We start from the raw sequence: 11,895 nt of genomic DNA, 5'->3' as shown, positions 1-11,895 counted from the left end.
TAAGCATTGTTGTTGAAATTATTACTTTTAATGAAATTCACATCAACATGTTCTTCTTGGGCAACCAATGAAGCTAAAGGAACATTATTAGGATCAACATTAGATCTACCATTCACAAGCATAGACATAATAGCATCAATCTTATCACTCAAGGAAGAGGTTTCTTCAACAGAATTTACCTTCTTACCTTGTGGAGCTCTTTCCGTGTGCCATTCGGAGTAATTTATCATCATATCATCAAGAAGCTTTGTTGCCGCCCCAAAGTGATGGACATAAAGGTACCTCCAACAGCTGAATCCAATAGGTTCCGCGAAGAAAAATTCAATCCCGCATAAAAGGTTTGGATGATCATCCAAGTAGTTAGTCCATGGGTTGGGCAATTCTTTACCAAAGATTTCATTCTCTCCCATGCTTGAGCAACATGTTCATTATCTAATTGCTTAAAATTCATTATGCTACTTCTCAAAGATATAATTTTAGCGGGAGGATAATATCTACCAATAAAAGCATCCTTACATTTAGTCCAAGAATCAATACTATTTCTAGGCGAGAGATAGCAACCAATCTTTAGCTCTTCCTCTTAAGGAGAAAGGAAACAATTTCAATTTTATAATGTCACCATCTACATCCTTATACTTTTGCATTTCACATAGTTCAACAAAATTATTAAGATGGGCAAGCAGCATCATCGGAACTAACACCAGAAAATTGCTCTCTCATAACAAGATTCAGAAAGCGGGTTTAATTTCAAAGAATTCTCGCTGTAGTAGCAGGTGGAGCAATAGGTGTGCATAAGAAATCATTATTATTTGTGCTAGTGAAGTCACACAACTTAGTATTCTCAACAGTACCCATTTTAGCAGTAGTAAATAAAGCAAACTAGATAAAGTAAATGCAAGTAACTAGTTTTTTTGTGTTTTTGATATAGAGAGCAAGACAGTAAATAAAGTAAAACTAGCAATTATTTTTTTTGTGTTTTTGATTAAGTGCAGCAAACAAAGTAGTAAATAAAATAAAATAAAGCAAGACAAAAACAAAGTAAAGAGATTGGAAGTGGAGACTCCCCTTGCAGCGTGTCTTGATCTCCCCGGCAACGGCGCCAGAAAACAGTCTTGATGCGCGTGAGACACACGTCCGTTGGGAACCCCAAGAGGAAGGTGTGATGTGCACATCAGTAAGTTTTCCCTCAGTAAGAAACCAAGGTTATCGAACCAGTAGGAGCCAAGAAGCACGTTGAAGGTTGATGGCGGCGGAGTGTAGTGCGGCGCAACACCAAGGATTCCGGCACCAACGTGGAACCTGCACAACACAATCATAGTACTTTGCCCCAACGTAACAGTGAGGTTGTCAATCTCACTGGCTTGTCAGAAACAAAGGATTAGATGTATAGTGTGGATGATGATGATTGTTTGCGAAGAACAAGTAAAGAACAATTGCAGTAGATTGTATTTCGGATGTAAAGAATAGGACCGGGGTCCACAGTTCACTAGTGGTGTCTCTCCCATAAGATAAACAGATGTTGGGTGAACAAATTACAGCTTGGGCAATTGACAAATAAAGAAGGCATAACAATGCACATACATATATCATGATGAGTACTATGAGATTTAATCGAGTGCATTACGACAAAGTACATAGACCGCTATCCAGCATGCATCTATGCCTAAAAAGTCCACCTTCGGGTTATCATCCGAACCCCTCCAGTATTAAGTTGTAAACAACGAGACAATTGCATTAAGTATGGTGCGTAATGTAATCAACACAAATATCCTTAGACAAAGCATCGATGTTTTATCCCTAGTGGCAACAAGCACATCCACAACCTTAGAACTTTCGTCCATTGTCCTGCATTTAATGGAGGCATGAACCCACTATCGAGCATAAATACTCCCTCTTGGAGTCACAAGTATCAACTTGGCCGAGCCTCTACTAGCAACGGAGAGCATGCAAGAACATAAATAACATATATGATAGATTGATAATCAACTTGACATAGTATTCAATATTCATCGGATCCCAACAAACACAACATGTAGCATTACAAACAGTTGATCTTGATCATGATAGGCAGCTCACAAGATCTAACATGATAGCACAATGAGGAGAAGACGACCATCTAGCTACTGCTATGGACCCATAGTCCAAGGGTGAACTACTCACACATCGATCCGGAGGCGATCATGGCGATGAAGAGACCTCCGGGAGATGATTCCCCTCTCCGGCAGGGTGCCGGAGGCGATCTCCTGAATCCCCCGAGATGGGATTGGCGGCGGCGGCGTCTCTGGAAGGTTTTCCATATCGTGGCTCTCGGTACTAGGGTTTTCGCGATGAAGGCTTTAAGTAGGCGGAATGCAGGTCAAGGGGCGTCACGAGGGGCCCACACAACAGGCCGGCGCGGCCAGGGCCTAGGCCGCGCCGCCCTAGTGTGTCGCCACCTCGTGGCCCCACTTCGTATCCTCTTCGGTCTTCTGGAAGCTTCGTGGAAAAATAGGACCCTGGGCGTTGATTTCGTCCAATTCCGAGAATATTTCCTTACTAGGATTTGTGAAACCAAAAACAGCGAGAAAACGAACAATCGGCTCTTCGGCATCTCGTCAATAGGTTAGTGCCGGAAAATGCATAATAATGACATATAATGTGTATAAAACATGTGAGTATCATCATAAAAGTAGCATGGAACATAAGAAATTATAGATACGTTTGAGACGTATCACGGAGGTACTCGAGTTGTACCTTTTCTTGTAGTGGATGGTAATATGGCGACTTTAGTATCGCGAGGTTTACCCATGATGGAGAATTTGCAGCGAACAATATCAATCCAAGTGAACTTCCAAATAAAGCTATGCTCCCCGGCAACGACGCCAGAAAATAGTCTTGATGACCCACAAGTATAGGGGATCGCAACGAGTCTTCGCGGGAAGTAAAACCCAATTTATTGATTCGACACAAGGGGAGACAAAGAATACTTGAAAGCCTTAACGAGCGGAGTTGTCAATTCAGCTGCACTTGGAAACAGACTTGCTCGCAAGAGTTTATCGAGTAGTAACGGTTTTATAGCGGTAGCGGTAGTGAAATAACGAGCAACGAGAGTAACAAAGACAGCAGTAGCGATTATAGTAAACGAGCAGGATTAAAATATCGTAGGCACGAGAGATGGATGAACGGGCGTTGCATGGATGAGACAAACTCATGTAACAATCAAAGCGAGGGCATTTGCGGATAATAATAAAACGGTATCCAAGTACTAATCAATCAATAGGCATGTGTTCCATATTTAGTCGTACGTGCTCGCAATGAGAAACTTGCACAACATCTTTTGTCCTACCAGCCGGTGGCGTGCCGGGCCTCTAGGGAATCTACTGGAAATTAAGGCACTCCTTTTAATAGAGCACCGGAGCAAAGCATTAACACTCCGTGAACACATGTGATCCTCATATCACCGCCTTCCCCTTCGGTTGTCCCAATTTCTATCACTTTGGGGCCTCGGGTTCCGGACAACAATACGTGTATACAACTTGCGAGTAAGATCATAAAGCAATGAATATCATCATGAATTGATAACATGTTCAGATCTGAGATCATGGCACTCGGGCCCTAGTGACAAGCATTAAGCATAACAAGTTGCAACAATATCATAAAAGTACCAATTACGGACACTAGGCACTATGCCCTAACAATCTTATGCTATTACATGACCAATCTCATCCAATGCCCTACCATCCCCTTCAGCCTACGAGCGGGGAATTACTCACACATGGATGGGGGAAACATGGCTGGTCGATGGAGAGGCGTCGGTGGTGATGATGGCGATGATCTCCTCCAATTCCCCGTCCCGGCGAAGTGCCAGAACGGAGTTTCTGGTCCCGAGATGGAGTTTCGCGATGGTGGCGGCGTACTGGATGTCTTCTGGCGATTTCGTCTTACCCCCGTGCGTTTTTAGGTCGAAGGCGTTAAGTAGTCCAAAGGAGGGCGTCGGGGGCCAGCCGAGGCGGCCACACAATAGGGCGGCGCGCCCCCCTCCTGGGCCACGCCGGCCTAGTGTGTGGGGGCCTCGGGCCCCCACCTGCCTTGCCCTTCTGGCTTCGTCAATATTCTGGGAAAATAGGACCTTTCGCATAAATTCCGAGGATTTTCCTGAAAGTTGGATTTCTGCACAAAAACGAGACACCAGAGCAGTTCTGCTGAAAACAGCGTTAGTCCGTGTTAGTTGCATCCAAAATACACAAATTAGAGGCAAAACAATAGCAAAAGTGTTCGGGAAAGTAGATACGTTTTGGACGTATCAGTGGAGAGGACCCTAGGCTAGCCGCCGATCTCCAGATCGACGCACGCCATGACCTAGCCAAACGGTTCAACGACATGACGATTTGGGGATCGAGGGTAATAAGAGATGGAGGAGAGCAGCAATGGCTGACAAGGGGTAGCTTTGTTAGTTGGTTCAGGTGAGTGGTGGCCTGGTGGGTTATCGTGTCGAGAAGTGTACCGCGGGTTAGTTAGGATCTTTTGGAGAAACGAAAACGAAAATGCGCCGCGAACACTGACCATGCGGACTTTATGTGGATCCCAAGCAAAATAGATGTAGAGATTATATCGGGGGGGGGGGGCATCTTACATCTGGGAAATCCTCATCCTATCATGTGATGACAAAATATGAGACCAGACTAGGTATAAATAGCATTTCAACTTCTTTATTTAGCACTAGTACCTATTTATTGTGCTCGTTTTCACATAGAGAGCTAGAACCAAGGACTCGGTACTGGGTATAAGTCTGAGTCTGTTGCATGCTCCGAACTTAGGAAATATGGCATGGCCTGGAAGGATGGCTCCGGGTTCCGCGAATCTAGCTTTGAGAAGGCTCCCATGAGCCAGATTTGTCATCGGCGAGGTCGAAAACAACAAGCTCTCTAATAGTGGAGGCTAGTGCTTTCTAGAAATTTCTTGTGTTGCAAAGGGAATTTTGAATTGGTATGAGTGTCTATTGTTTTTGTTGTGTAGGCACAAGTAAATGCTACAATGATTTATGGGCTTACACTACAAAAGGATTTCTCCAATGTTGCAAACATGTTTCTGTGATATTATGTGTGTTTGCCATACATGTTGGATGCATTGTTGATTTTGTTGTAAATAATGACACACTTTTGCAACATTTTTGCTGCAACCAGGAGATTTGTTATGTATGTTGCTTTTTTTGCTACATGTGTATATTCAAAATGTTGCAAGTAGTGATACACTTTTTTAATATTTTGTTGCAGCAAAATATGGATTTGTTGTATAAGTTTTTCTGCTAAATGGGTGCATTCGAAATGTTTGTTATATTTTTTCACGACTTTTTTACTAGGGAAAAATGTTGCAAGAGAAATTTTGTGTACGTGCGAAAAATTTCATCATATGTTGTGATGGCAAACGCTAAGATCGCACTAGGTATAAATAGCATTTCCCTTCTTTATTTTGCGCCAATGCATCTTCCGTTCAGATATAAGTGACTTGGCTTTATCTAGATACCGATATATCTAGACGAATTTTAGTGTGATCTATACAAAGTTGAGTCTTCTATTTTTGAACGGAGTTCGTAGTGTTTATTGTGCTTGTTTTTACATAGAAAGCTAGAAGCAAGCACTTGGGCGCTAGTAGGTAAAACTGTAGTATAGTTGGCATTTGCGCATGCACATGCACACGTCCGGCCACAGTTAACTTAGAGCTGGTTGCATCTCGCCGGCGCGAAGTTCATCTTATTGGCCTGCAGGTCGTAGACGATGTGCGTGTTCTGCTGCTGGAAGTTGCCTATGATCGTCATGTCGAGGTCGCCCGACGAAAGTATCACCACGCACAGTAGAGCGCCAGCGTTTCCCTTGTCATCCTCGACCTCCAGCAAGTAGTTTTGTGTGGGAATGTCCCAGTCGGCGCCCTCCAGGTGGAGGATGAGCTTCGGCACGGGCACTTTCTTCGGGTCCGCTGCCTGCGCTGTGGAGAAGCACAACATGCCGGGGATAGGCGAGGCCGAGGCGTTGGCGACAGGGAGAGGCACTTGTGACACGAAAGCCTCCCGGAGGCTCTGGAAGACAGCCTCCGGGAAGATTGTGATGCTCGTGCCGGAGTCAATGATCGGCCCGTCGGATCGAGACGCTGTCAACGGAAGCAGAGTCTTGCCGACAGAGATGCCTTGGAGCGAAAGGTAGTAGAAGGACGAGGTGCCCCCGCTCGCAGGGGTTGGTGCGAACGGGGTGGATTGGGCGTTTGCACCGAGGTTGTCCGGCGTGCCCAGAAACACAGTGCTGCTCCCCTGATCTCCTATGGTGGTGAGGCAATAGGAGAACCTGTCAACATTGAGCTGCGAAGGCAGCGACAGGGGCCCTCGGCCGAAGCCAGCGATGCCGGACTCGTTGGGCGTGAAGCGGCCGCCGTTCTTCATGCCACAGCCGAAACGGAGGCTGGGCACTGCCGAGCCGCTGAAGGCGAAGGTGTCCTCGATGATCGTTCCTATCGTAAAGGATTTGTCGCCGTAGGAGTAGCCGTAGCGGCAGAGGTTATCCTTGCTGCACCCGTAGTTCTGGAGGCCCCCCTTGGGGCCGCAGATAGGGTCGGTGCACGACACTGTGCCGAAGGTGCCGGAGGCGGAGGGCTTGAACACCGGGAGCGCCTGCTGATAGCAGTTTGACGCTGTGCAAGCGCACTGCGTCCAGATAAGGTCGCTGCCGGTGTCCAGCACCAGTGCCACGGCCTGCTGGCTTGGCGTGCCGACGCCCAAGTGGACTAGGTATTCGGAACCACCGCTGGCCACGGGCGCGGTCGCTGCCTGAGCACTGGCGCCGAGGCTGGCCGCACGCGCCGTCGAGCGAGCGGCCATCCGGGTGAGCAGCTCGCGCTTGGTGAAGCCGCGGCCGCTGTCGACGTGTGTGAGGTCGGCGCGCAAGGTCGTCGAAGCGGCAGGTCGCGCGAAGAAGATGGCTAGGAAGAGAACGCAGGGTAGCATCACTGATGGGTTCTTCATCGTGCACCTCAGTTCGTGGAGGGAGCTGAGGTTGTAGTAAGTTGGAAGTGTTCTAGCAGCCGTGGGTTCATATATAGGGACAGAGCACATCCACTTGGCAAATGAATCCAGAGAAAAATATGACCACTACCAGATTTTCCAGGGCAATTTCGCAGTTATGTACTGCTGTTGAATGATTCAAAGGTTCTGGAACACAGGTGCATATACTCTCTTAGAGCGCCTAGTGCTGACATCGTCACCATGGTGTTTAATTAGATTGCAGGCGTTCACGCTGTGTCGCACAAATTTACACGTCTACACAACTAGCTTAAATCTCTAATGAAACGCAAGCTCTCACTCACAATCCACTGTGTGAACTCATGCTCTCTTACAATATTAATTCGCCGGAGAAGTATTTGTATGGAGCAACTAGAATACGAATGAGGGGTCAGTCCACCCCCGAGTCCACTAGCATTCGAATGAGGGGTCTGCTTCAGTACAGTCCTCCAGGTAACCTAGTCTTTTGTGAACGACTAAGCCTCAGTTGACTGAGAGTTCACTAATTCTCAGTCGACTGGTCGTGGTATATCCTGTGACTGTTTGATTGTTGTTCCCTGCATGTATTATCTTAAGTTGCTTACTTCTCCCTTATTAAGTCGAGTTTTTCACATAAACATTTTACAATCACCTATCATTTTGGAACCCTTTTTTATGAGATACAGCCTACCAATATCAAGTAAAACATTTTTTTTGCACCTTCTCGAGATGTACACTTAGTCATGCATGGGTGTACAAAGAGAGAGAAGACAAGATATGATCAACCACGAGTAGAGACCATGGTCCACCTCGATCTCTACTATCAAAGTAAATAAAATAGAGTTTTTAGCTAACCGAAATGTGTGATATGTGTTATTTTTTACTAACTGAGTTGCTGCTAATATGTATTGTCTTGATTCTATTATTATATACATGAGTTTGTGCGATTTCATGGGAAAGTTTTTGTGCCATGTTGACCCGGTCTACACAAGTTTTCTCTACTTGCATGATCGAACATGTCCTAGATAGGCTCACTAACTAAGTTTACTGGTGTATGCTGCCCTATAGTTTTTTCATACCGAGTTCACGCTGAATCTAGAAAACGAACAACCTTCTAACCTTAATTTAATGGTAAAAGAAGGAAAAAAAACAGAGTAGTGAGGTGGATTGTGATCTTCCCTTTTTACCTTCTTCTTTGCGATCTTGTTGATGAGCTAAATAATTTGATTTATGCCAATCTATAAAATTGTAGGTTCATGTATATATCGAGGAGGAAGATGAGTTGTTGTCTTATAGAAGAGGGAGAAAGGGGTATCGCGTGGCCTAGGTGGCGAGGGGTTGGTGCTTGAGCTAGGTTTGGTAGCACGCACCTAGGGGAACCTGGTCAAGATGGGATGCGATTGGTACCATGTTTTTCTTTCTGTTACCGGGCCGTGACCTCGGGGAGGACTTATCTTATCTAGGGTTGGCTGGTTTGGACTTAACCAGTGAACTTTTGTTGTCTAGTTGTGTCATAGTTTTAATAATGCAGTACAGATCGTGAGAGTTGGTCTGGCACCGTGTCCTAGTCGCACATTGCCTCTATCAATCAACATGTGGTAACTTAAATGCATCTCCTTTTACTCTTGACTCGTCTATGTATGTGGATTAATCTCAACTATTTAATTGATATAACTCAAGAATAACAAATATCCACCATTGCTTATCTTCGGTTTTAATAATGTAACATATAGATAGAAGATAGATAAATGACTCTTACCGTGAAGTTCAGAACAATTATTATGTTCTTTCTGAGAGACGAAAACAAAATTTTGGCCCGAACATTGACCGTGCAGACATTGTGCGGATCTCCAAGCAAAAGAGTGGTTGAGATTGTGTGTATGTGGGGGGGGGGGGGGCTTCTTACATATCGTAGATCCATGTCCTATCGTGTGTCGACAAAATATGAGATCGGACTAGGTATAAATAGAATTTCCACTTATTTATTTAGCACTACTACCTATTTATTGTGCTCGTTTTCACATAGAAAGTTAGAACTAAGGACTCGATACTAGGTAAAACTCTGAGTGTTTTTCATGCAACCATGAGATTCCCCGGATCGGGCTTCAACAAGGCTCCCATGAGCTGGATTTGTCGTTGGCGAGGTAAGGAACAACAAACTCTTTGATGATGAAGGTTAGTAATTTGTGGAAATTCCTTACGTCGCAAAGGGTTTATATGAGTGTGTATTGTGTTGTGTTGTGTAAGCACAAGTAAATGCTACAATGGTTTCTGGGCTTACGTTGCAAAAGATTTTCTCCAATGTTGTAAGCATATTTCTGTGATGTTGTCCGTGTTAGGCACACATGTTGGATGTATTGCCATTTTTTTTTGCAAATAATGATATAGTTTTGCAACATTTTTTCTGCAACCCTATTTATTGCATACGATATTGCTTTTTGCTACATGGGTATATTCGAAATGTTGCAAATAGAGATACACTTTTTTAAAATATTTTGTTGCAACCAATTGTGGGTTTGTTGCATATGTTTATCTTTTTGCCTCATGGGCGCATTTGAAATGTTTGTATTTTTTTGAGATTTTTATTGACTAGGGAAAATTATTGCAAGAGAAAATTTGGTATGCCCGAAACATCTCATGATATGTTGTGACGGCAAAAGCTGATATCAGATTAGGTACTTCCTAGGTTCAGATAAAAATGACTCAGCTTTATCTAGATACATATGTACCTAGATGCATTTCAGTGTGAAGATATATCCATATCTAAACAAAGATTAGTCACTTATTTCGAACACAGGTATTGTGCTCGTTTTTACATAGAAAGCTAGAAGCAAGCACTTGGGCGCTAGTAGGTAAAACTGTACATAGTATAGTTGGCATTTGTGCATGCACATTCACACGTCCAGCCACAGTTAACTTAGAGCTGGTCGCAGCTCGCGGGCGCGAAGTTCATTATCGGGAAAATTTGCTACAGGACACTGTTATTTTCTAGCATTTGCTGAAACACACCGCTCGATTGTGTCTTTACCAGTGTCTCAAAATTGTAATGGTACCAGAAAATAACAGCGTCCTGTAGCAAATTTTCCCTTCACCTTATTGGCCTGCTGGTCATAGATGATGTGCGTGTTCTGCTGCTGGAAGTTCCCTATGATCGTCAAGTCCTGGCCGCCTGTCGGAAGTATCACCATGCACGGTAGAGTGCCTTTGTTTTCCTGGACCTCCAGCACGTTACTCTCTGGGAATGTCCCAGTTGGCGCCCTCCAGGTGGAGGATGAGCTTCGGCACAGGCACATTCTTCGAGTCGGCTGCCTGCGCCGTTGAGAAGCACATCATGATCATGCCGGCGAAGGGCGAGACGTCGGAGACGGGCAGGGGCACCTACGACACGAAAGCAGCCCGAATGCTCTGGAACACGGCCGGCGGGAACATGGTGACGCTCGTGCCGGAGTCAATGATGTGCCCTGCCCGCCCGAGCTGCCGGACACAGGCAGTAGAGTCTTGCCGACAGAGACGCCTTGAAGCAAAAAGTAGTAGAAGGACAGGGTGCCCCGAGGAGCAGGGGTTGGCGCGAACGGTGTGGATTGGGCGTTTGCTCCGAGGCTGTCCGGCGTGATCAGGAACACCGGGCTGCTCCCGGGCTCTACTATGGTGGTGAAGCAATAGGAGAAGGCATTGACGTTGAGCCACGATGACAGCGATAGGGGCCCGCGGCCGAAGCCGGCGATGCCGGTCGCATTCATCGTGCACACACACGAAGAAGATCGCCAGGAAGAGAACCCAGGGATCACTGGTAGGTTCATCGTGCACACACTGGACTTCAATCCCCGTGCGCTGCAGGGTAGTGTATCGTATTCTGTTCGTGGAGAGAAGTGAGGTCGTCGTTGTTGTTGGAAGTGTTCTAGCAGCCTTGGGTTATAACACAAATTCACTCGGCAAATCAATCAAGAGAAAAATATGACCACTGCCGCATTTTCCAGGATAACTTCTCAGTTACTGCTGTGTTGACAGATTCGAAGTTCTGGAACTCAAGTGCATACTCTCTTAGAGCGCCTAGTGCTGACGCCCTGGTGCTGACACGTTCGACATTGTCACCATGGTGTTGAGCTAGCAGGTGTTCACGCTGTGGCACACAAATTTACACGCTACAACGAACGCGAGTGACACATAGCACTTTATTTCCAAATATTGAAAACATCATTTTAAGTTTTAATAAAATTGAGAATACAATGGTAGAGGTAGCAATGATCTATTCTACAAAGGTGTAAAATTTCAATATATATATTACCGTATATTCTAAGCTACACGAAAATAACAATCTGGAAAATTATGTAGCGTTGAAACATGCACTAGTCATTGAAGTTTGTTGAGAATCAAACTCGGGTTGGGTGGTTAAGAGGGTAGTGGCACTACAGCTGGGCATGGGCAGCCCGGCCCGACCCGGCCCGAAAATCCCGGGCCGGGCCGGGTCGGGCTTGCATGTCGGGCCGGGTTCAGGCCTGATTTCTGAGCCCGAACGTCGGGCCGGGCCGGGCTCGGGCTTGCAGGAAACGCGACCTAAGCCTAGTTCGGGCCGGGCTTTGTCGGGCCGGGCCGGGCTTTCCTCTGTTCGGGCCGGGTTCGGGCCCGATTTATAAGCCCGAAGGTCGGGCCGGGCCGGGTTCGGGCCTGAGAATTTAGGTTCGGGCTTTTTCGGGCTTGGCCCGAAACCCGGCCCGGCCCGAGAAATGCCCAGGTGTAAGTGGCACCCCCAACTCATCAGAGTTTAAATTCCTGGTTTGACACTTTGTGATTTTATAAAGACGGATATTTTTTAGTTGGAGGCGACATTTCCGTTGATATAGCGAGGCGTCCGTGGTAACTCCGTCAATCTGAAGATCCGTTGGACCAGTTTC

The 11,895-nt window shown here is 45.9% G+C and overlaps 1 protein-coding gene across 1 annotated transcript; it reads right to left on the bottom strand.

Moving 5' to 3' along the window:
* Positions 1 to 5,462: 5,462 nt before the first annotated feature.
* LOC124688992 (aspartic proteinase nepenthesin-1-like) lies at positions 5,463 to 7,014 on the bottom strand. Its single transcript, XM_047222599.1, has one exon. The coding sequence runs from the start codon at positions 6,986 to 6,988 to the stop codon at positions 5,693 to 5,695; it is 1,296 nt and encodes a 431-aa protein (XP_047078555.1). The 5' UTR covers positions 6,989 to 7,014; the 3' UTR covers positions 5,463 to 5,692.
* Positions 7,015 to 11,895: the final 4,881 nt, after the last annotated feature.

Source organism: Lolium rigidum, chromosome 2 (assembly GCF_022539505.1).
Source record: "Lolium rigidum isolate FL_2022 chromosome 2, APGP_CSIRO_Lrig_0.1, whole genome shotgun sequence".
NCBI lineage: Eukaryota > Viridiplantae > Streptophyta > Magnoliopsida > Poales > Poaceae > Lolium > Lolium rigidum.
The sequence above is the reverse complement of the archived record's forward strand: the minus strand, read 5'-3'. Positions and strand labels throughout refer to the sequence as shown.